General features: G+C 36.2%; 1 protein-coding gene across 2 annotated transcripts in view; it reads left to right on the top strand.

Moving 5' to 3' along the window:
* Nucleotides 1–4,393: 4,393 nt before the first annotated feature.
* LOC115210238 (endoplasmic reticulum junction formation protein lunapark-A) overlaps nt 4,394–25,474 on the top strand; it is a 100,366-nt gene continuing 79,285 nt past the window's right edge. Inside the window, exon 1 of one of the 2 annotated variants that reach the window (XM_029778712.2) lies at nt 4,394–4,834. In XM_029778712.2, the coding sequence (XP_029634572.1) occupies nt 4,808–4,834 (27 nt within the window). In that variant the 5' untranslated portion in view covers nt 4,394–4,807. The remainder of the gene's footprint in view (nt 4,835–25,474) is intronic. The other variant, XM_029778713.2, reaches the window with a different exon arrangement.

Raw genomic sequence — 25,474 nt, 5'->3', positions numbered from 1 at the left:
AACTATTTAATGGATAGAATAGTTTGCTAAATCATGTAAGAAGCATCACAACCAGTGAATGACTTTATTGATAAATATGAAAGATATAAGATGAATGAACAGATTAGAATTTATTTGATGAGGAGTGGAGGCAAGCAGAAAGGACTGAGTAGAACGTAATTGCATCATTTCAACTGGTGTCTGTAATTTAGTGCTGAAATTACTACCCAACCTTCTGAGTTCTTTTACAGGACTGAGAAAAACTGAAGGACTTCTGCAATAAGTGTGTAAATCTGAGAGAGGAATATGTTAAATAAAACCATAATTAACTGATACTCCTGTATTTTCTTTTACCTAAAGCCAGAAACTTTTCAGCGCCCCCTTGTACATACATACATACATACATACAGTTGTCTAAGAATGCATTCCTATATTTGTCAATAGAGTAGGTATATTAATCAAACTATACAGTATTATTGATTCATTGTAGCCAGTCTTACCAATCAGTTTTGTACTGGATATAAGGTAACCGGGTGGCTACCTAATACATGTACTCTTCAGAGATGGCAAGAATAGAAAAAATATCATAAGATGACTTTGGGATATATTTTTGTTGAATATTTAGGTCATATAATTCCATGATGGTAAAGAGATGTAATATATATCTTTTACTTGTTCTAGTCATTTACATGGCCACACTCTAATGACTAGAACAAGTAAAAGATATATATTTTATATACACACACACACACATATATATGTATGTATGTATGTATGTGTGTGTATGTATAAATAATATAATTGCCAGCCTCGCCTGGCCCCCATGCCGGTGGCACGTAAAAAGCACCATCCGATCATGGCCGTTGCCAGCCTCGCCTGGCCCCCGTGCCGGTGGCACATAAAAAGCACCCACTACACTCACAGAGTGGTTGGCATTAGGAAGGGCATCCAGCTGTAGAAACACTGCCAGATCTGACTGGGCCTGGTGCAGCCTTCGGGCTTCCCAGACCCCAGTTGAACCGTCCAACCCATGCTAGCATGGAAAGCGGACGCTAAATGATGATGATGATGGTGGGTCTTTGATGACTATATAAAGCGCACTGCCATGGATAGCAACCAGAAGGCACCAGTCATTGACGGCCTATTGCAGTATACTCAACAACATCTGGAAGTATGACATTTTTGCGATACTTGCCACCTCTGAAGAACATGTGTATTAGAGGGCAGCCCTGTTGGCTAGTATCCAGTATGAAACCAACTGGTAAGACCAGCTGTAATGGATATGTAAAATTGCATATTTTGATTAATATGTATGTATTATCATGATTCTTTATTGTCATCCTTTTATCTCCAGTTCCTGTTTTAGACAATGCACAGATCTCAGAACAAGAAGTAACCATAACTTATTCAAATCAATGTTAAGAATGAGAGGTGGTCATGTCCTACCTTTTCTTCTTTATTTTTTGTATAAGCAAGAGTAGTAATTTTTGCTCTGGAATTGTTGATTATATATATATATATAACTCCAAGAAAGTTAGAGGTTGTGAATCCAACCCACTAAGGGATAATATCTATCCAATATACTGCTGGTAGAATACCCAATTATTTTTTAGTGCATTGCAATTACATTACCTAGTGTACTAAATGGATGAAGGTAAAGAGATATTTTACCATTAATTATATTGCAAATAAGAAAATGGAGAAGCACAATAATTGTTTCATCAACTTTAGGACATTAAAATGTTAACTTATTTCTTTATTTACTAAAATGACAATTACAAGAATATACATACATGTATAACATATGCTTTACATATAAGATATTAGATGTATTAATATATAATGATACCAGTAATTATTACAAAATAACATACATGAATATAAATTAGGAAAATAACTTACAGCTGTTTCAGCCAAGAGCTAAAAATACCTCATTCTACCTTTATTACTCAAGTAGACTGAAGTAATAGGTACATGAAATTGAGGTACTTGGGTATTTCAAGGCCCTTCCCCTGGTGAAAAAGGTTATGTATACATGGAGGAGAGAGTGTTGTCACTCAGCAATGAGGAAAACAGTACATGAAAGACTAGATCAGAGACTAAATAGGACTCAGGATTGAGAGGTGGTGAGTGGTGTTACTCAGTTTGGGGTAAAGCACTTTTCATATTCTCATTTCTCAGTTATCGTTCATGTAGCATTATTTTAATATTTTGATTTGAATGTTTTTCATGTTCATTTTCAGGTGTCATTCACAGCATCATATTTTGATTTTAATTGTCATATGTCCCCACAGGTGTTGTAGTGTCCCCCTCTATGTAATGTCTTTATGGCAATTTAAAAGAAATAAAGAAGCTTGCTTCCCAACCACATGGTTCCAGGCTCAGTCCCACTGTGTGGCACCTTGGGCAAGTATCTTCTACTATAGCCTTGGGCCAACCAAAACCTTGTGAGTGGATTTGGTAGACAGAAACTGAAAGAAGCCCATTGTGTGTATATATATATATATATATATAATATATATATATATATATAATATATATATATATATATATATATGTATTTGTCCTCCCACATCGCATGACAACCAGTGTTGGTGTGTTTACATCCCTGTAACTTAGCGGTTCGGCCAAGAGACTGATAGAATAAGTCCTAGGGCGATTTGTTCGACTAAAGGTGGTGCTCCAACATGGCCGCAGTCAAAGGACTGAAACAAGTAAAAGAGTAAAAGAATATATATATATTGAAATGTAAGATATACCATATTATTATTATTATTAAAATTGTATTTTAGCTTCCGTGTGAAAAATAAACTTAGAATATATACTTTGTTTACCTTTGACAAGGTTAAAATTGTATATTTATTTAAAAAGTTATGCATTGCAATTCGATTTATCACCCCCCCCCAAAAAAAAACCGCTGTCTAGTGTGTGTATACATACATGTATGCATACACACACACATACATACTGTACTAGTCAGTAGTTTCTGGATTATTTGAAAATATGGTACTCCTTTTTTGTTATTTAAAGTAACACCTGCATAATCACGACCGGCTGTCACTGTTTGGCGCTATTTTGACCCGTGTCCAGCAGACCTACGATTGAAAAATATTCAACTAGTGAGAATCTCGTCATTTTTTTTTTTTTGAAGTACAACTAAACACAAAAGCATATATCCATGTTTCGTTTATTTCTGGAGTTGTCGAAATTTTCGTCGCACCTCTGCAGCCTATCCCGTGACGTGTTTTAGTGACCAGGTAGTTGTGGTGGAGCTGAAATCGATCTTCTTTGATGCAGTTTCAGCACATGATCTTAGATCAACTCAGCTAGACAAGTTCCACTTCGAAATTGTTGAATGTATTTTTTAAAAAGTTTTTGTTTGTCTTGAACATTTTCATAAGTTCGTCCTAAACGTCCATGCTTGTTTTCAAACTTTTAGTCAGCCCTTATTTCATACATACGTCCTGAGTAATATAAAGCTTTCGTTTCACAAGTTCCAAGTTACACTGGTTGAAATAAAAATTTTATATCATATATGATGCATGGAATCCAGGGAAATATCCCCCCACCGGCAAAAAGTTAAAAACCGGGAGAGTATGAATGAATGGAGATTTGGCTGCTATTTCTAGCCGGTTGTGACAACACGTGGAGCTTCCCTTATTGGTGTCTCGAATTGATCGATACCAAACACACAAGCAGATCGATGTGGTCGTTTATACGCAACTTGATCACGATCACCTGAAGTTGTTTTATGATCAATAGGGCACTCTTTCAGTTGATCCCAAACTGGAAGAATATTATTTGTAAGCGACCGGCTCTGAAATTTTGGGAAAATAAATATGTAGAATATAAAATAATATAATATATAAAAAGAAATAAATTGCGTTATCCCAGCGTGGCCACGGCCTTTGGGTTCGAACTCATAAAGGAATAGAGAAAATAAAATATAATTTTGAAAGAGTAAAAGAAAATTTTGAAAAAGAAAATTTTTTTTCAGAATCGTAATCCCATATTTTAAGAGATGGAATCCCCCTTTCGAAAAAAAGTTTTAAAAAAGAATTAAATAATGAGGAAGGTAGTAACAAAACCGAAAAATTTGAAAAGCACATTTTCTTATGCAAAATCATAATTTCCGATATTAAAAACAAGAATTCTAGGAATACGAAAAGTGTTTTTAGAGGGAATAAATTATGGCGAGTCAGTGTTTTCATATTTTCACTTTCAGTTTGAGACCACAGACCGAAAGAATTTAATCAAAAGTTGTTTAGAGCGATCTTCTCTTCCTTCTCACTCCAGGTAACCACAGTCCCAGGTGGTTATTATTATTTGTTTTGTTTTTTCCCCCTATGATGTTAAAGTGTGTTATTTGAGGAAGATTTGGTTGCTATTTCTAGCTTACGGAGAGATTACGTTAAGAGAGTCTCTCTCTCTCTCTCTCGTCGACGTGTCGTATTTATTTATTACCAAAGAGCGAACACCAAAGCGGCTTATTTGGTACCAGCAGCCGTCGACTGCAGTTTAATGCCGTCGTAGCACAAAGAGGAAGAAGAAGAAGGAATCTGTTGTGAACGAGAGGGGGGGACGACGACGACGACAAGGAGAAAGAACAGAAGGGGGGGAAAAGAAAGAGGCGGAGGAGGAGTAGGAAGCGGTGTGAAGCTGAAATGTGGCAGCTGTGGGAGCCATTGATGATTATGGCGAAGAGAAGCGACTTCCTCTGAACCGGCCGAGGCGGACTACCAAGAAAAAAAAAAAAAAAGGCAGACTTGTTTTTTTTTTTTTTTTTTTTCGAGGCCTGCATCTGTTGACTATTTCATCTGCTGCAGCCATGGGGCTCATTTTTTCCAAGTCCAAAGTAAGTTTATTCCACCGAAATTTTTGTATTTTCTTTTCTTTTTTTTTTCGCTGTGTTTATCCATTTTTATTTATATTTATTATTATTTTTTTTTACCTGTTTTTATCATGTTTTGTTGAACTGAGACGCGCAACAACAAAAAAAGTTAATGCCGTCCCAAAATAGAGGGATCGGTTTTGTATAGATTCTCATTGTAATTTCAGTCCCCGAATTTGTGTCCGCTGTTGACAGCGACCTTATCCGCTCATGTCGAAGGATTATTTTATACATAAACAAAATTTCTGTTTTGTAATTGTTTCAGCTATTGTCAAAATAACGACAACCGACACTATTGCTATTTCTGGTTTCATTAAAGGTTATTTCTAGATGCCGTTATTTTATGTTTTAGCAAATATTTATATCTTGTCTCTGACATTCTCTCTCAAACCATCCGTTCGTTCGTTCGTTCGTTCCATGTTTTAAACTAAAATATTTCTGTGTAGAACAGGTTTCAGTTTCTCAATATTGTTATTTATAGTTTATACATTCATTCAAGGTAATAGTTTGTCCAAATTCTTTTCTTTATTCTGTGTAATTTACAAGATGAACATAACCCAACGGTATTTTCATTTCTCTCTCTGTACAGACGACAATCGAACCAAGTTTTAAAACCGTCCGTTTCTTTTAACTAACTTTCGAATTTCTCAGAATAAAATACGAAATACTACAGCAGTAAAGACGATACATAGAAATAAAAGCAAGAGAGAAATTGAAACTAACCGATACAATTATTTACATTCATTATATATTCCTATGAATAATAATAATATGCAATCGGAGAGATAAACATGTCATGTTCGGTGTCTTCCTGCTTTTCAGTTTGAGTTTAGCCTGATCGAATGAATAAATACCAGTAAATATCAAATCCAACCACTAATATTCGATTCCTTTACCTAAAGAACAATCACGGAAAAATATTTTCTTCATGTTTTATTTCATTAGGCTCGGCTGGCGTGGATGAGAACATTGATTTCCTAATTTGTCATTTGACTGTGGACCACGTTGGACCACCGCCTTTTTGAGTATAGTCGATTATTTAACGCCTCGTAGACCCCCCAGTTCTTATTTTAACAGTATGAAAACTATGAAAGACATAGTGGAATTGGTTGGAATTTGAACTCTGAATGTTAAGGGGCGTATCCAGATACCACAAAGTAATGTTACCAGAGTTTAGAAGCAAAAGTTCCTTGTTCGAATCCGGTCTGTGATCAAACGCACATTGCGGAATAAGACACTTGTTGACGATCGGAGATCAATGACCAATTAATATGTAGTGTAGATATAAGTATACGCTAAATATAATACATTGTTAAATCATTGAAAAGTTATTGTATAATCTATTTATCCAGGAAACTGATATTGTCCATAAAAATCAATGATATTTTCATCCCGTGACGTAATTTATTCACCTTGTGCAAATGTCTGTGAAGATGTTGAATGGCTGAGTGGATGTAATCAGTGCTGAGTTTGCTGGTTCACTTCATATCTACGTTTGGTTTTGTGTTCCTGGATAGAGCGCTTGACTATATACATATCATTGTTACTCTTAGTTTTTAGGAATAAGTATCTATTCATTTAGACATAGACCTACAGTAGACTGGTATTCTGTTCAGATTGAGAATTCTCTCCTCATTTTCTCACCATTAAACCAAAGTTATGCAACAATTGTCAGGAGCTGTAGGACTTGTGCTACATTATTGTTTAATAAATGTTTCGTTGGTTTAGGCTTGCTATAAGATGGGAATCTTCCTGAGTTTTTTTTTATATAATGGGTTAGTCAAATAGGATGAGTGGCACCCATTAACTTACCATTGAATCTCAGTGGCTGGCTAGAGAACTGATCTGATTAAGAGTGGACTCTGCTAAGATACTCAAGAAACAGGTGGTTGTAATGTAAAAACTAGGAAAAGCATTAAAATTCAGGAACACATACATTCCATTTGATGGTCGTTTGCCCAGTTTCCATCTACTCAGTTACACTCACAGGGCTTGGGTCAACCCATCACTATTGTAGAAAATACTTGCACTGAGGCTCTGATGTGACCTTCAGAATCACATGGTCTCCCATATTCACCCTCTCTGGTAGTGATGGCCTTGAGGGACAACCTATATGGATATCTGTTGTGTAAACCAATCTGGAATAAGACATCAGTATGAAAGCATAGTGTTTGATACAGGAGCATGGTGTTTCATGAATGCTTTGCAATTCTTGACCAAAAATGTTACTCCCTAGAATTTTTGATGTGACATTCTGTTGAACCTTGCTAAAGAAAAAAATAGCTTTAACTTGATCAAGATTTTTTTTTTTTTATGTTTTAGCTCCTTGATTAGATTTCTTTGAAATAAGATTGCCAAAGAATTTTATGGATGCTAGGCCATAAATCAGAGGTACATTGCAAAAGGGGTGAAAGAGTAAACACTTGTCTCTTTTAATTATCCATAATACCAATGTTAACTGGAAAGTAATATTTTCAGATGCGGTATTGATATTCTGGGATTTCAACTGAAAACATTGAGAGCACCAAGCTAGATATTATAAAGCAGTGGTTTTCGACCATTCTTTGCCTATGGACCCATTTGATTCCTATTTTATTCAGGTGGACCTCCATAGCCATTCAAATGTTTAAAAAAGTCTTATATTATTATAATTATTATTGGGAATTGTATAAAAAAAACATTGTCAAATATTTTGTGTATTGTTGAAGTATAACCAATTATTTGCATATAAATTTTAACAACAAAATCTTATACGGACCCCCCAAGGGTCATTGCGGACCCTAATTGAGAACCACTGTTATAAAGCAACTCATTGCTTTTTAAGGCCCACTCATCTTGCTGACAAGCAGTTCTTTTTTGGTCTTACATTGTTGCAAAGCCACAAATGGCTAATAGATTTTAAGTGATTTAATCAAACCATTTATTGTAATTATTTTTTTCACCCACAAATAATGAAAGGCAAAATGGATACTCAACCCAGTGGAATTTAAACTTGTTGCAGAAGGATTCTCCCATTTTGCAACTCCATCAAAATATTGCTGGTGATAATTATGTATTTCTTGGCAAATATTGTCAAAACTCTTAGTAAAAATAATACAATTCATTATCACACTCTGCTTAAAGTTTTCCACTTTTTGTGATACTATAATCACACCTGTCGCTGTTCTCAGAATTTACCTTACCACACATACACATTTATAGTGTTAGATTTTCTTTCTAGCTCGACTTTTGAAAAGGATTATGAAAAATATTTAATATATACTCTAAGCTATCTGTGTGTATGTATATATATATATACGATGTTTTTAGTGCCTTCAGGTGCTTTTTCAAGGCTAGTACCGTTGCTACAAATCTCCTCTCCCACTCCACTTTAAAATTGACAGTTGAAAAAAGGTTTCACTTGAATGGTCTTTGTTTTGATGTTGGTTGGTTGCTTACCAGGTCAAATTTAGTTGTTTTCTTAAACGGTATATCTAACAAAGAAAGTGCTTTTTCGTCTAAGTTTTTAAGCCGTATTAAAGCTATTTGTAACCTAATACTAATCTGATTGATTATACATTCTTTTAGTTTTACAAATGTCTTTTTCTGTGGATTTGTCATTTGACAATGAGCATCATTTACAAGTGGCTTTCTGCCCCTCATGTACCACAGTAACACAGTGTTTTATATCGTCTTACACACGCGCGAATTTTCCCCTTAGATGATTCCATATTTACGCAGCAAGTCTGTGATGATTTTTGTTTTTATCATACCAAATGTTATTTCACATGTCTTTGTTTTGCTTCTGTCCGCAAATGCTCGAAAAATGATGTTTCGTTGACAATGAAAGTAGAAACTTCCGGTTGAGTGCATTTTCGAATAATCGCATATTTGAATTAAAAGTCGCAACAGTAGAAATTTGGAAAACACACACACACACACGTATAGTTTAAAGCGATGGGTAAACTTGAAATTGGATGGAGTTTTTTATTATTATTATTGCTGACGAAGCAAACTTGTATGAATAAAAATGTGATGTACTTTCATTCTCTTGTTGGTCTCAGTTACAGTGTAGCAAAGTTCTTAAAGCTATCTATGCTCGGGCATCGCTCTCAAGAACCGATTATCTCGATCCTCTACTTTTGATTCTTACTTTTATCGATCTGGCGAGGGACAAAAGGCAAAGTCGACCGGGCATAAAGGGAAGTAAGCGGAACGGAACAAATTACCGCAAGGTATTTTTATTTTATACCGATTTTACCATCCCATCCCTGCATATAAATATATATATATGTATATATATATATTTCGGGATGGTCATTTTTTTTTAACCAAATAAACACGCGCTATAGTACGTGTATTTATTTGCCCCCCCCCCCCAATAATAATAAAGCCCACCATCCCGAAATCTAACAGTATCTGTTACAACACAGTTTCACATCAGGAATCTTGCAACACAAATTCATAAACGAAAATATGTAAATGTGTGTGTGTGTGTGTGTGTACATAGACACACATTAGGTGAACGTCAGGAATCTGTAAATACTTTTAATAAGAAAAGAAATAGAATTAAAAGAAAGTTACGGCGAAGTTTCTAAATATTAGGATTGTTTGGAAAAAAAAGATTCATGTTACGAGAAATAGATATTAACTCAATAATTATACGTTTGTATTTTCGAACAAAACGGGGGGGAAAAAATGCTAATTCGAGTACTTTTGTGCGTTCGTTCATGTGGTGAAAAAGATGCTGTTTTCATGTTAACCTCGGATCGAACGCGCAAACGCCGAATCTCCAAAGAGGCAGGAGATGGTGGTGGTGCTGGCGGGTGAATCATAAATATTCCAACTTTTTCCTGCTACGAATTTGTAATAACTAAACAATTACATATGTGCGCGCGCTCACACTCGCACACACACACTTGTGTATTTCAAGTGTGATTTCAAGTGGCGAATTAATATAATAAAGTCAATAGCTGTTTTTGTTATCTATCAGTGGAGAGAGATTATTTGTTCACTTCTTTTTATCTAAACTGATCAAAAGCTCAAGGAAATTTGGACTACTTTCAGTCACCCATTCATTCTTTCATTCAGACTCTTTGAGCAGCCCCTCTCCATTCATCTGTCGTCGGTTGTAAAACCTACTAAAAATACTTCTCTACAAATTTACTATCCCAGCTCCACTACTCGATGCGATTTGTTAGATATTTATCAGAAATATTTTCTTGCAAAAGATCTATATATATATATATATGTATGTATATATATATATATATATATATATATCATCGTTGGGCAGCCTTTGTTTCATTCATTTTATGTAAAATATTTAAAGAAAAAGAAAAATGAACTTTTTTCTCCTGCTTAGTTTTTCATTGTCTGTCTCACCACTAAGCCCCCCCTCTCTCTTTCTCTCTCTCTCGTTTATGGCTGCGTGCATACCCGTGCATGTCACCATATGTGTCTGTGTATATATAACCACGCACACGTATTATATATATATATACGCATACTTACACGTGAACAAACCTTCAGACAGATTTATTCGAAGTCAGTCAACCCCTTCTTGTGTTATTTATCACTTAACATCCATCTCGTTCCACACACGCATACATGCGTATAAACGTACGCACATATACACGCATATAAAATGTATGCATATATTAATAATATACGCATAATTTTGTGTATACTTTCATATGTATGTGTGTATACGTATATACAAAGAAGTGGGCGCGCGCATATAATATATATATAATCAAAGTGATAAATTTAATGTCCGGAGTGACCTGTGGTTTCGCATGATGCGAAAGTATTGGTCAGTGCTTCTTTTTTCGGAAATATGATACATTGACGATGTATATTCTTTTATTCTTTTACCTGTTTTAGTCATTTGACTGCAGCCATGCTGGTGCACATCGACCTCAGAACTTATTCATTGTAAGCCTATTATTCTATCGGTGTCTTTTGCCGAACTGTTAAGCTACAGGGACGTAAACACACCAACATCGGTTGTCGGGCGATGGTGGGGGAAAGCACATGCATAAATGCACACACACACACGCATACACACATATATATATATATACACGCACATGACGGGCTTCTTTCGGTTTGCGTCTAGTAAATCCATTCACAAGGCTTTAGTCAGCTCGGGGTTATAGTAGAAGACATTTGACCAAGGTACCACTCAGTGGGACTGAACCCGGAGCAATGTCTTTGGGAGAGCAAGGTTCTTACAACCACGCTTGCACCTATATATATATATATATATATATAATCATTTGATCTGATTTACCAATCTTGCATGGTTTGGCTGGGTTCTTTTCAACATACCGTCGTTTGGTGCATTCCCTTTTAATCCCCTTTGTGAAGTTTAACATTGTGATATCAGCTTTGTCCACTCCTGGCCGTATGTTCCTTGTTCAACCGCTTTTTTTAGTTTTCTTCCTCTTGGGTCTCCTGCTACTTCTGTACTCATCTGTTATCATCCCTGTGCCAGTTCCTTTGCTCATCCTTCTTTGTGTTCAGTCCATTTTTCACTACAATTCAGCATTGCATTTTGTACAAAACGTATAATGAGATAAACCCTAATGATGCCAGCAGACGTAATAATTACCTGTACTTTTCTGCTACTCATTCTGGTTATTTTGCATTCAGAGCACCACGGATGATCAGGTTGCTAGGTAACCAGCTATAAACTATTTCTATGGTGCCTGCCAAACCGCAAAAGGGAGTAATTTTACTAATGTTCTGATTGTTAACTCCCTTCGTACATCTGCTTCATACAGATTCTTTATTCAATGACACCTACCTGTAATCTCAGTGCACTTCTTGTGCACCCATAGCTCACCATGTATAGTGTATGGAGATTTTTCCCTATTTTTTTTTTTTTGCTGTATACTGAGCACAACCATTTCTCCAGCCTCAGATTGAACTCTGTTGTTGGGGAGATGCAGTCGAGTGGGGTATGGTAAGATTTTTAGAAGCTCAAGCTTTTGTTCTCTCATTGCATTGTTCAGAATGTCATGGAGAAACTGTTAACTTCCTCTGAACACATGAGATAAACTTGTTTAGTAAGGCCCAAAGAATTGGCAACAAATGCAGCTTGCCTTCTAGCTCTCTCCTCTCTCTCTGTGTTTCCCTTCTCATGTGTCACTCTACAAAGGGTCTTAATCCTTTTGGGGCCAGCCAAAGCCTTGTGAGTAGATTTGGTTGAAGGAAAATGAAAGAAGCCCATTACATATGTATATATGGGTGTGTGTGTTCCTTCTTGACATTGGAGGTGTGACTGAAGCTTACTTCTCAACCATATTGTCCTAGATTCAGTTTCATTATGCAACATGTTGGGCAAGTACCTTCTACTATAGCTCCAAGGCCATGTGAAAGGAAACTGAAAAGAAACATGTTGTATATGCATGTTTGTGAGTACCCTGGCCATGACATCATGTGATGGTTGTAAATGAGAGTCATCATACAAGCAGTGTCATTCATCTCCAATCTTCTGTGAAAAACCTGTCTAGCCATGCTTGGAAATCGGTGAGGTTTGGTGATGGGACGGGTATCCAACCATAGAATATCGTTTTGAATAAATTCAGTCTAACCCATGCAAGCATGGAAAAATATATATTAAAACAATGAATGTGGCCGATGCCAGCGCCGCTCTGACTGGCTTCTGTGCCAGTGGCACATAAAAAGCACCATCCGAACGTTGCCAGCGCCGCCTTGGTTGGCTTCCGTGCCGCTGGCACGTTAAAAGCTCCAACCGATCGTGGCCGATGCCGGACCCCCCCTGGCACCTATGCAGGTGGCACGTAAAAAGCACCCACTACACTCACGGAGTGGTTGGCGTTAAGAAGGGCATCCAGCCGTAGAAACTCTGCCAGATCAGACTGGAGCCTGGAGCAGCCCTGGCTTCCCAGACCCTGGTCGAACCGTCCAACCCGTGCTAGCGCAGAAAACGGACGTTAAACGATGATGATGATGATATATGTATAGGTTCATGCACTGTATTTTATTAACTCTTAGCACATTAGGCTATAATGGACTAATACTTGATCATATTACAGTGTGTCACAATTATCTGATACATTATTCCACTGTTTCTCAACATGTATAATATTTGCACAAGCTCCACTCTATAAACACTCATAACACTTGACTTACACTTCATATTATATTGCATAATACAGTTTATATTTTGTACAAGACTTTCGGAACACATAGTAACACTATTCTAGAAAATAGTTAGCCCGTCTAGGTATACAATTGTAAAGCACCTTAACTGTATTAAATATTACTCACTTATTTCTCCTTTAAGGTGATGCCTCAGAATGGCTGTTGTCCAATGATGAGTAAAAGATACTAGTAGTCAAATGAAGATGATATCATGACTTTTAGACACTTGCCTATGATCTCTTACCTTTGCACTTTGGTGGGGTGGTAGTGGTGATGGCAGTGGTCCCCCTCCTTCACTCAACTTTATCACTTTTTCTTCCATCTTTCCACCCACCTTTACTCCTCACTTAATGATGAATAGTATGGGGTCTATTTTCACTTAATCTGTGAACCGCAAACAACCCCCTTCATCACTCTGTCTCCTTCACCTTTTATTAGGCCTGTGTATAAGAAATTTCTTCAGACCATCCTCTTCACTCTGCCTGAATGAAGAGAACAGTCCGAGGACTGCATTGTGTTCCAGTATCTTCTTTGGCAAGGGTTTCTACAGCTGAATGTCACTCCTAATGGAACTGCATTGAACTTTCTGTACATTTTACACTCTGATTCCATCTTTTGAGTACTGCCAGCCATCGCTCTCTCTTCCCTGGGTCACTTCTGTTGTCAACCATCACCTACTCTTACCTTTGTCCATCCAGGAATATACTAGAAAACATTTGTCCAAGGCACTATATATGGTTTGTATACATAGTATTTGTGTGTGTGTATCTCATTCATCATCCTCATTTAACATTGACATTTTTATACTTGAATGGCTCAGATGGAATTTGTTGCTTTGTTGAGGCAGATTTTCTATGGCTGGATGCCCTTCTTGTTGCCAATCCTCACTGTTTCTAAGCACAGTAATATTTCTCTTTAAACAAAAATATTTTTCAAGGAAGACTGGAAATGAATAACATTGCTTGAGGGGTACTCACATATACATAGATGGCAGGCTTCTTTTCAGTTTCTTTTTTGCCAAATCTCCTGACAAGTCTTTGGTTGACCTACAGCTATAGTAGAAGGTACTTATCCAAGATCATATTGTTGAAAGGTAAGCTTCTTAAATACACAGCCACACCTGTTGCTTCCTGTAGTGGAAGTGTGTGGCTTATTGGTTAAGGTGTTAGACTCCTGATTGTAAAATTGCGGTTTTGATTCTTTGACCGGGCAACACGTGTTCTTGAGCAAAACAATTCATTTCACATTGCTCCAGACCATTCAGCTGGCAAAAATGAGTAATCCGGTGATGGACTTGTGTCCCATCCAGGTGGGGAATATGTACACCATGGAAACTTGGAAACTGGCCCTTATGATTTGGTATGACTTGAGAAGGAAAAAAGAGAGAGAGAGATGTCGCCTCCTGTATGTGTGTGTATACATATACACACACACACTTTCAACCAGCATTAAAAGGCTAAGAGTGCATGGCAAAGGAGAAAAGTGGTTACAAATATACTGCTTGCACTGACCTGTAGTCCTCATACTTTGCAACATCTGCAGGCTTTGAAAATTGTTGGCGAGACTCAAATGTCACACTTGACACATACATTATGTCTGACAAAGAAAGAGTAGGTTGTTGGATCTTCATACATTGAAACCAATGGGAGAGTCCATCATGTGTGCGTGCGCACACACACTATATTCTAACATCTGCCTGGAACAAGAGAGAATGTATAGTATCATTTTCTGTTAGTTGATATCATTATTCTTTGTGTCTGTGTTTTTGTTTTCTCTTCGATAATGATACAAGAAACACTATATGTTGAGTTATTTGCCTACTAGAAATGAAAAAAATTCTGAAAGATTACTTCAAAGCAATTATTAAAATCAATTATATAAACCAGTTAGTTTAGAGCGCTGAATTATATATAAATAGTAACAAGTATTTAAGAAATTTCATCAATGGAAAAAAATATATATTTCTTTGTTTTATGGTGATGTTTGATTTATAGGTTATTTGTATTGGCAATATGGGAAAATGGCATAAAAATTATTTATTGAAAATATATCAGTGGCTTAGCATGGCTGTGTGGTCAAGAAGTTTGCTTCCCAACCATGTGGTTTCAGGTTCAGTCCCCCTGCATGACACCTTGAGCAAGTATCTGCTAGACCTGGACTGACCAAGACCTTGTGAGTGGATATGGTAGACAAAAACCAAGGAAGGTTCATCATGTGTGTGTTTTTGGGGTAGTTGTAAATGAGCAACACTGTCAAATAAGGAGTGTCTTCAGTTTCCAATTTTTCAAGTAAAAAACATTTCCAGCCAAGGGGAAATATCTCACTTGGAAACAGGTGATGGTTGGTGACAGGAATCTCATCCAGTTATAGAAAATCTGCTTCAACAAATTCCATCTGACACATGCAAGCATGCAAAAGTGGAAGTTAAAATGATGATATTAACATAATCGTGCCCTTAAGATGTTTGCTTTGTAAGCACCTGGCTCTGGGTTTAATTCCAACTTGTAACATCTTGGGCAAGTGTTTTCTAACCATACTGCAGGTTGACCCATTCTTCTGTAAGTGAAATTGGGTAGATGGAAATAGTTAGATGGACTGTACTTGTTCTTGGATGGCAGACCTAGTCTTTCAGCTAGTCTCACACTGCTACCTGAGTTCACTTCGGTGCATGCACTCGGGCCAGTTATCTAGTTTGAGGATAACTGAATGTTTCTTAGTGAACTAAGCCTGGTTTGAAGATAAATCAGTGCTTCTTAGTGCACCAAGCCTTGTGTTGTGTTTTTTTTCTCCATACTTTTCCATTAGTTTCAGAGGATTTTCATAAAGTGACAAGCACTGTTTGTCATTCTTTGATTTAGCTACAAATAAGGTTGAATATAAGTATTAGAATAGCATATTAACACAGTTCCAGAAGGAACCTACAAGAGTGCCTCATAATGTTATCTTAACTTAGCTAAGATTTTGCTAGAAATAGTAGCTGAATCTCTCTTAATCACACCCTATCATCTTTAAGCAAAAAAGGACACATTGAATAGTGTTGTTCTAGATACATTATGTAGGAATAAAAGATGGAATGGTCATGGCTGAAATGTCTTTTATCACTGGTTTATTTAAACTGAACTGAACTAGTGCTAAATAACAACTACCACCAGTGCCATCTTAAGGCATGGGCACACTGGGTGATTGTCTTAGGGGCCCTGAGACAATTGCTACTGGGCCTATTGTACTGATTTGCCCTGAGGCTTTTGATGCTGCTAAGACATCCTTGACAACATCAACTACAAATACAGAGAGAATTGTTCTGAACGAATTTTAAAAATTTATCTTTATCAATTCAATTTCAAGAGATTTTATTGTTTGGTCTTACAAAGGACATTCAGCTGTAGAGACCATACCAAAGAAGAGACTGGAGCATGATGCAGTCCATAGACCTATCAGATCCTGTCAAACTGTCCATCTGAAGCCAGCACAGAAGATTGATGTTAAATGGTGATAATGAAAAATAACACAGGAAAGTCACTCTAAGCGAATCAGATGACAAAACATATTAGTTTCTTATTTCTTTATTGCCCACAAGGGGCTAAACATCGAGGGGACAAACAAGGACAGACAAAGGGATTAAGTCAATTACATCAACCCCAGTGCATAACTGGTACTGGATTTATCGACCCCGAAAGGATGAAAGGCAAAGTCGACATCAGCGGAATTTGAACTCAGAACGTAACGGCAAACGAAATACCGCTAAGCATTTCGCCCACCGTGCTAACATTTCTGCCAGTTCACTGCCTTATAAACATATTAATTTCTGGCAGTAAAATACTCTCATAGACTTGTAATTGCCTGTAAATGAAATAGATATGCAAACTATTAACATAATACTGAGAAAACATTTACCAGGTAAACTACGAGGTAACATAAAGGAGAGTAGTTGGGGAGTTTGTTTTTTTTTGTAATAAATTCATACATCTATATACATGAAAAAATTACTGATTGTTTGCAAATATTAATAAAATTAAAACTTTTAAAATTTTGTTTCAAATAAAATAAAATATCATATAAGAAAAATAACCCACCTAAATAATGAAACATTAGCATAATTGAATAAGAATTTTTATTTAAGCAGAATTCTAAATGAAAGGAAATACTTGTTAATACTGCTAATTGGTTTAAGTGATTACTTAAATATAAATTGTTATAAAACTTTAACAAATGAAAAATATTGAGATTTTTTTCTTTAGAATCCTTCAGACTGAAGCCCTTAGCAGCAGCTTAACTAGCTTATGCCTAAATCTGGCCCTGCATTCAACCATTGTAATGATTATGCATTTCAAAGAAACAAGATAGCACAGAAAATGATATGGCAAATAGCATAGTTTCTAAAGATAGAACATTTGCTAAAGTAAAAATAATGTATAATAATGTATGTTCTGTAATTAGTTTCCTTTTTCTTGGAGATTCGTTTGTCTGAGCACTTGGCCTATTGACTTATATTAGAACTAGGCTCTTGGAATCTCCTACTCCATATTTTGTGAACATGATATTTCAAGAGAGAGATGGAAAGCAAAATTGGGTGTCATAAACAATATAGTGGTGTTTTAAGACATTGAATAAATATGAATTAATGGGTGGTGGCGGGGAAGGAAATCTTTATAGATATAAATATACTTAAAAATGGTTTTAAAACCTGTTTATGCTAGAAATATCAACTTTTACAGAAATGGAAAGTCTTAAACGTATCTTAATTGTAAGAATTTAAATGTGACATTGAAAAAAAATTAGGATTATTCAATTTAAATATAAATTTTTTTTATTTCATATATTTTTCAGCATTTTAACTTTGTTTACATTTAGAACATTTCCCTAGAAGCATTGTGAAATATGTAAATAAGTCTTCTGTAAATGTGGTAGTCCCAAATGCCATTTTAGCTGTAAAATGTAGCTCATATAATCACGGCATGGCTGTATGGTTATGAAATTTATTTCCCAACTATACCAGTTTCAGATTCAGTCTGACTTTGCAGCATCTTGGGCAAGTGTCTTCAACTATATATAACCCCAGGCCAACCAAAACCTTATGAGTAAATATGATTAGATAGAAACTGAAAGAAGCTCATGGTGAAACTTTTATTCATGATTTAACTTAAGTGAAACAGTTTTTGGCAATGAATCAAAGCTGAATTAATTGATTCATTCAATTCAGCCTTGATTTGCATAATTTATTTTTTAATAATTAAATGTTTCTAATTTATTTTTTAATTTTCTTGGTAGTTGTATTAGTTATAGTATCAGTCTTGTTTTGTCTCTTTTTTTTTAATAATGGTATATTTATAGATGCAGACACTGATACCAACAGCCAAGCAGGGGTCTTTAGTACTATACATAAAAATATTACTGTATCAAATATCACAAAACTGTAAATATTGAAGATTTTATTTTAGATAAGTCACTGTTACACACACATACACAACTATACTGATCAGTTTTAATATAAAATTGTTTTTCTGTATTTTGGATTTTTAAAAAATAGTGACAGCATTTCCCCCACGACTCTTTAGTGTTTAAACCATCCACATCAACTCCAAATATTCCACCTGTTTTATGTTCCTACCAACCAGATCCAGCCTCTCACACCAACTCTACAATGTCATCTAAAAATAAACAACCCCATCACCAATATCTTGAAGCTACAAAATAATGCGTGATTAATTCAAAACAGTGTGGATAAGTAAATATTACATTTGACAGAGTAATCTGAATGCTAAAAGGTTAAATATCACAGTTGATAGGCTCTAATGGTGCTGGGTGCAAATCACGAGTTTAGTGACTAAACTGACTTAAATGATTAAGATAGCTTTTCTGTGTTTTGTCTCCTTACCTAACCAACTGTCATTTTAGGGTTAATTAGTCTAGACTCTTGTCTGATCTGCCTAATTGGCTAGATTATCATTAATTCATAGATAATTTACCCTGCATTCTCTGATTATGCTAATCTTTATCTGCCGAATGTGTGTAGAAATAAGTAATATGTCTGCGTAAACTACCTGTGATAAGGTCCATTTTAACACTTTTAAATGTTTGATTGAAGTTGAATTTATGACTGATGTTCTAAGCATTAATTATTTGGCCTGCACTAATTTATATTGAACTTTTTACAAAGCATGTGCCATTAGCATAAATACAACATTACCATTAAAATATATTTTGAAAATTATTGCTTGTTTCTGAAGGGAACTGGTTGAATGCTTTTATTTATATATATATAAATATATATATGCCGATGACAGTACCGCCTGATTGGTACTTGTGCCAGTGGAACGTGAAAAGCATATCTGAGCATGATCGTTACCTGGCCACAGATTGGCTCCTGTGCAGGTGACACGTGAAAAGCACCATTCGAGCGTGATCATTGCCAATGTCGCCTTACTGGCACATGTGCCGGTGGCATGTGAAAACCAACATTCGAGCGTGGTTGTTGCCAGTGCTGCCGGACTGGCACCCGTTCAGGTAGCATGTAAAAACACCTTTTGAGTGTGGTCGTTGCTAGAACAGCCTGACTGGCCCTCGTGCCGGTGGCACATAAAAAACACTCACAGGGTGGTTGGCGTTAGGTAGGGCATCCAGCTGTAGAAACTTTGCCAGATCAAATTGAGCCTGGTGCAGCCAAACCGTCCAACCCATGCCAACATGGAAAGCGGGCATTAAACAATGATGATGATATATATATCTTTGTCTGTGTGTGTGTGTGTGTGTGTTAGGTTCAAATTTACAGAAAACAAAAGATGGAGACAGATTAGGGAACAACAAGCAGGTGTATTAGTTTAACTCTTGGGAAGAATGGAAAAATCTTTGACGTTTCAAGCCTATGCTGTTCAACAGAAAGGACTACACACATATAATATATATATATATATAATGTTAGCCATTCAATCTTTATATTTAAAACTAATCATCATCATTTAGCATCTGCTTTCCATGCTAGCATGGGTTGGACGGTTCAACTGGGGTCTGGGAAGCCAGAAGACTGCACCAGGCCCAGTCTGATCTGGCAGTGTTTCTACGGCTGGATGCCCTTCCTAATGCCAACCACTCTGCGAATGTAGTGGGTACTTTTTACGTGCCAGACGGGGCTGGCAAACGGCCACGGACGGATGGTGCTTTTTAAGTGCCACCGGCACAGGTGCCAGGCAAGGCTGGCAATGGCCATGATCGGATGGTGCTTTTTACGTGGCGCTGGCAACGGACAATGAATAAAATAATACATTCAGAATTTTAACTAGTTTTATTTCTGATTTATCCCTCCTCTTTTCTCGCTACCCTTCCTTCATTGGTAAAATAGAACTCAAAGCATGAGTATATATATATATATATTCAGAAGTTTCTAAGTGACTCAAAGGCTTAAAGTTTTGTGCATTAACACTTGTCAAACTCTGATAAATTCAATGCAAGACACCTTTGCCCCTTGAGTCATTTTATAATGTCTGCCAATTATAAATAATAATAAAAAAAATATCCACTTATTTCATCCATTCTCATTAGCTCCTCTACTTTGACTATTCCAACATCCTTAAAATTTGGTGTACATTATTTCAGTCCTTTAAACATTCTTTTAAAAATAAGCTTAGAAGTTCATTTTATAAATACATATTTGCATATAGACATAGACATGTGGTTGAGTTCACTTTACAGTCTCTGGTTCACGGATGTGCTGTCTCTTCACCCTACCTTTCCTACCACTACTACTCCTTAAAACTGACTGGCTGCTTGAATGCTATATCTACTCTGTTATTTCCTAGTCACTCATCTCTCTTTGTCATCCATATTGTATTCCCCCACCGTCTCCTAAGAGATACAGTAACCACTTTGCTTAATCCTTGACCTCCTATGTGTCAATCCTCTGGAATTCCCATCCTCATGTTTTTCCTGCAGTTGTCAACTTGCGACTATTCACGAGGAACATTAACTGCATCAATCCTACAAGCAAATGGCATCGACATACCTTTCGTTATTAGTTTACTTGCATTGTTGTCCAAAACAGTAACCTTCAAAAGATGTAGCTCTTTTGCAATAGACAAAAACCACATCTGAAAATTCATCATTATTTTACCTCTGTCTTTTTATTTCATGAAAACACACAATTACTTTTCCAGCTCCACCTGTCTTTATTTAATATTGTTGGACCATTTCATTTTTATGAGAATTTTAAATAATGATTTCTGACTGGTTATATTGATAGGATTCAATATAATTATTCTCTCCTAAACTGTATGGCACAAGGCCCTACATTTTTGAGGTGGCAACAATCAATGATATTGATCCTTGTCCCGTGGAATGATAAAAGAGTGAAGTTGAGGACTTTAGCAAGTTTTGAATGCAGAACTTATAAAGTTTCAACTAAATATTGTAAAACATTTGGTCTGTTCATCTATTGATTCTATCCACTATTTGCCAGAATGGAAAAATGCATGTATGGAAACATAATTTGCATGCATGATTGAATGTAGATTAATTTGTGTGGCATGACACAAGCATGACTATTCGTTCAAAATATCAGCAATGCATATTATAAACTGGTTATTCATTGATAACTAAATTTATGATCTTTACTGAAATGATCTGCCAAATCAGGTAATAAATGTTTGCTTAATAATGGAGAACAAAGAATTGAATATAAAAGGCCTGTTGCATGTGAGCACACATGCGTGCATTGTAAATAGACATTGTTTACTTTGTGAAAGCACGCTTCATATTGGTGGTGAAGTGTTTTTTAGTAGGGATAGTTGAAAGAAAGTTGTTTGGATCAGATCAGAGGACTTTATGCCTCTCTTAGATGAGATATTGCTTTATTCAAAGATACTTGTTTTTAAAACCATTCAGTGAATGGAAGGATCATTAGCATTAAAAAAGGTATTAAAATGATGAAAAAGAGATAAGTGTGTATGGTGGCAGCTGTATGTATATCTATGGCATACTTATTACTTATATAAATTAGAAAAGAACTATTGTGGGAATGAATTACCTGGGTCTAAACTCAAATAATTGCATGAATAATTGGAACAGATGTTTCATAACTACGCTTTTCCTAACAAAGCATTCAACCATAACATGAAAGTGGTACCTAATTTCAGTGTACTATAGTAAAGCTAGTAAGTGAATGTACCTATAGATAGACACAATGCCATAGTTTTTGTGTCAGCAGTTATCATCACACCTGCTCGGGTAGTATTTCTGTCTTCTTCTCTCTCTGCCTCCCCTTTCTTGTTAGTATATTTATCGTTTCTTTTATGACAAGATGCCCTTTCTAACATAAGTGTATTTTATGGGGACTCTTGTACCATGATAGATTGATGCAAAGCACATCATTCAGCCTTCACAAAAGACACACTCAGTGCAACATGCAATATCTTCATTGGAATTGAAATCCAATGCTCATAGACTGTGTTTCTAAAATTCAGTAGTCTTATTGTTTCTAATTGTGGAGATATTGGCATGAATAAATCATAGCAAAAGAAAATGATCTGCTGGTGGAAACCTGTGTATTATGACTTTAGTATGAAATACTCTGTTGTTACATTCTAACCATGCATAACCAGTCAACAGACCTAAGGTCTAAATTCAATAGCAAAGTGAACTGAGACAACTGATAGACTTCAGCTTGCAGCCAAACTTTCTTGGGTGATTTTGGTATTTTTTCCTTAGTAATTAGAAGTGTTGAGGTAGTGCAGAATAAAGTATTCTTGTGAGAAACATCATGAAATATTAGCAGGAGATTTAAAGTCACAATCTTGTCTAGGTCAGAGGTTGGCAACAGGTGGGCCATTGAGGTATTTTCTGTGGGCGTCAGACCTTCTTTAAAATCTTCTCAAATTTTATGCATTTGTGGACCACTGATGGCTTTTAGAGATGGAAATAGCAAGAGGTAAACACTAGATATTTATATGTGAGAATAAAGATATTTTATGTGGAAAATATATAATGTATAGGTGGGCCATGGGCAAATGCAAGAAAACATTGACTCTAAGTCATTACAAAAAAGAAATTGTCAACTATTGATATAAGATGTGAGTGTGTGCGTGCATGTATATTTCAGGAAGTTAAAAGTTATGGCTGGTCGTAGTGACCTTTTTCTCCACACTTATAAAGTGCTTAGCCATATAGGCGACTCATCAGACTCAAATGGCTGAAGGGCACATAACCACTCTACTTCTCTAGAGGGGTTGTGTGCCTTCAGCCATTTGAGTCCAACAAGTCACCTATATGGCTTTATAGGCGATTTATAGGTGCAAAACCAATGGTCACTCTATGACCAGCCATAACTTTTAGCTTCCTAAAAAAATATATTACTGCTCTAATGCTTTAGAGTATGCTTCTTTTTCAAATATATGAACTGTAATATTTAATTAGTTCTAAAATCTCTCTAAGAGATCAATTTGGTAGTTGTACTGATGAGTAATATTCGTTGCCACTTCAACATGGTGGTCTGTTTGAATGGACTCCCATGTGACAGGTGGGGATACTCACCACTCTGCTATTGTGAACTGACTGTAGAGGATTTCTTGTTGGTTAATGGACTTTTTTCTAACAGAGAAACAATAATAGCAGAGGACATGCTGAAACTGGGAAGGAAAGAACTGGATATCATCTGATTGGAAGTAATTTAGCATCATGGACACAGATCATTGTATTGTGAACAGAATGATGATGATGATGGTCATCGTTTAACATTTGCCTTCCATGCTGGCATGGGTTGGACGGTTTGACTGAGGACTGGCAAGGTTTCTACAGTGGGATGCCCCTCCTAATGGCAACCACTCAATGTAGTGGGTGCTTTTTACATGCCACCGGCACAGGGGCCAGTCGGGCAGCACTGGCATCAACCACGCAGTCAGGCGGCACTAATATCAACCAGAATGCAAATACAAATACTCTTGAAATAATCATGCCACTATCTCTTGACCTGCTAGAAATAACAGCCATAACTCTCTCAAATCTCACACTTTCATCTAAATCAGTGGTTCTCAACTATTTTCTTTTTGTTTACCTATGGACCCCTTTGATTCTCATTTTACTCAGGTAGACCCCCATAACCATTCAATGTTTTAAATATCCTGTTATATATTTTTTTTATAATTAAATATCATTAGGAATTGTATTAAAAAAAATTGTTAAAATATTTTGTGTATTGTACAAGTATAACCAATTGATTGCACATCAATTTTAACAGCAAAATCTTTATGGACCCTCAAGGGTCATATGGACCCTCAAGGGTCATATGGACCCCAAGTTGTGAACCACTGATCTAAATGAATGTAATTCCTTATATACAAAATAGTAAGATGATTACAACTGGAAGGTCTGCTTGATTAAGGTTAATCTGGGTTTATTGCAATCACATGTTATGGTGTTGGAATGTCTGTTGGTTTGTTGAAATCTTGAGGATTTATTTTTATCAAAGGTACTGGGTTCCCTTTCAAGCTCCCAGTACACTTATGAGTGGATGATAACATAAGCAGATACAAGTTCCTACTGTAAGTAGAGTAATGCTTTGAAGACTTGGCAAGTGTTTTATTAGCACATTGTGCTGAGCTCACATTCTTCTATAAGACACCCTCCTTCTTCCTTTGTGAAATCTGTGATAAATCACAAAAAAATTATCTTTCCTTCTTGTTAAGATGCCATTCAAGAAACAGTTTATGGCTAGACACTGGACATTCTGGGGTAAGTTCCTGCATAAAATTAGCTCAATCAGCGATCCATTCTAACCCGCCCCTCCCCACTACCTCTACTTAGCTATGTGTTAATTGTTTCCCCAGGAATCAATGTATGTATAGCATGGAAAATGGGGAAGCTACATTGGTTATGACTACAAGTTGAAAGTGTCTACTAAGATCCTGTTGGCAGAGAAATAAATCTTATGTTAGACAGGATACCATTCCCTTTCCCATATGACCTGGTATTTGTTCTTGACTGATAAATAAAAAGGGGAATTATAGGATAAAGTCTTTTAGAGGGCTGGAGAACAACCTAGAAAAATATCCTTTTAGCATTCAGATTACTCTGTCAAACATGATGCTTATTGGTTCACATTGTTTTGAATTAATCCTGCTGGTTCATATAGCTTCAAGATTTTGATGAAGTGATTGTTTATTTTTAAAATGATATTGTAGTGTAGGGGTGAGAGGCTGAATCTGGCCAGTTTGAACATAAAACAAGGTAGAATATTTGGGCCTGATATGACCTTCTAAATGCTAAAGGGTTAAAATACCTATTGCAGATTTGAACTCAAAACCTAATATCAGCTATCTACTTCACTTTTGCAAGAACAGACACAACAACTAAATCCAGGTAAAATGAAGTGTCTGGGTAGTTAGATAAGCTCTAACTATGAAACCAAAGAAAACTGATGTATAAGTTTATTTGATGATACCAATGTTGTGCTGGTATTCAACTGAA

Source organism: Octopus sinensis, linkage group LG4, assembly GCF_006345805.1.
Source record: "Octopus sinensis linkage group LG4, ASM634580v1, whole genome shotgun sequence".
Lineage (NCBI taxonomy): Eukaryota > Metazoa > Mollusca > Cephalopoda > Octopoda > Octopodidae > Octopus > Octopus sinensis.
Note: the sequence above shows the minus strand (reverse complement) of the source record. Positions and strands in the feature narration are given on the sequence as shown.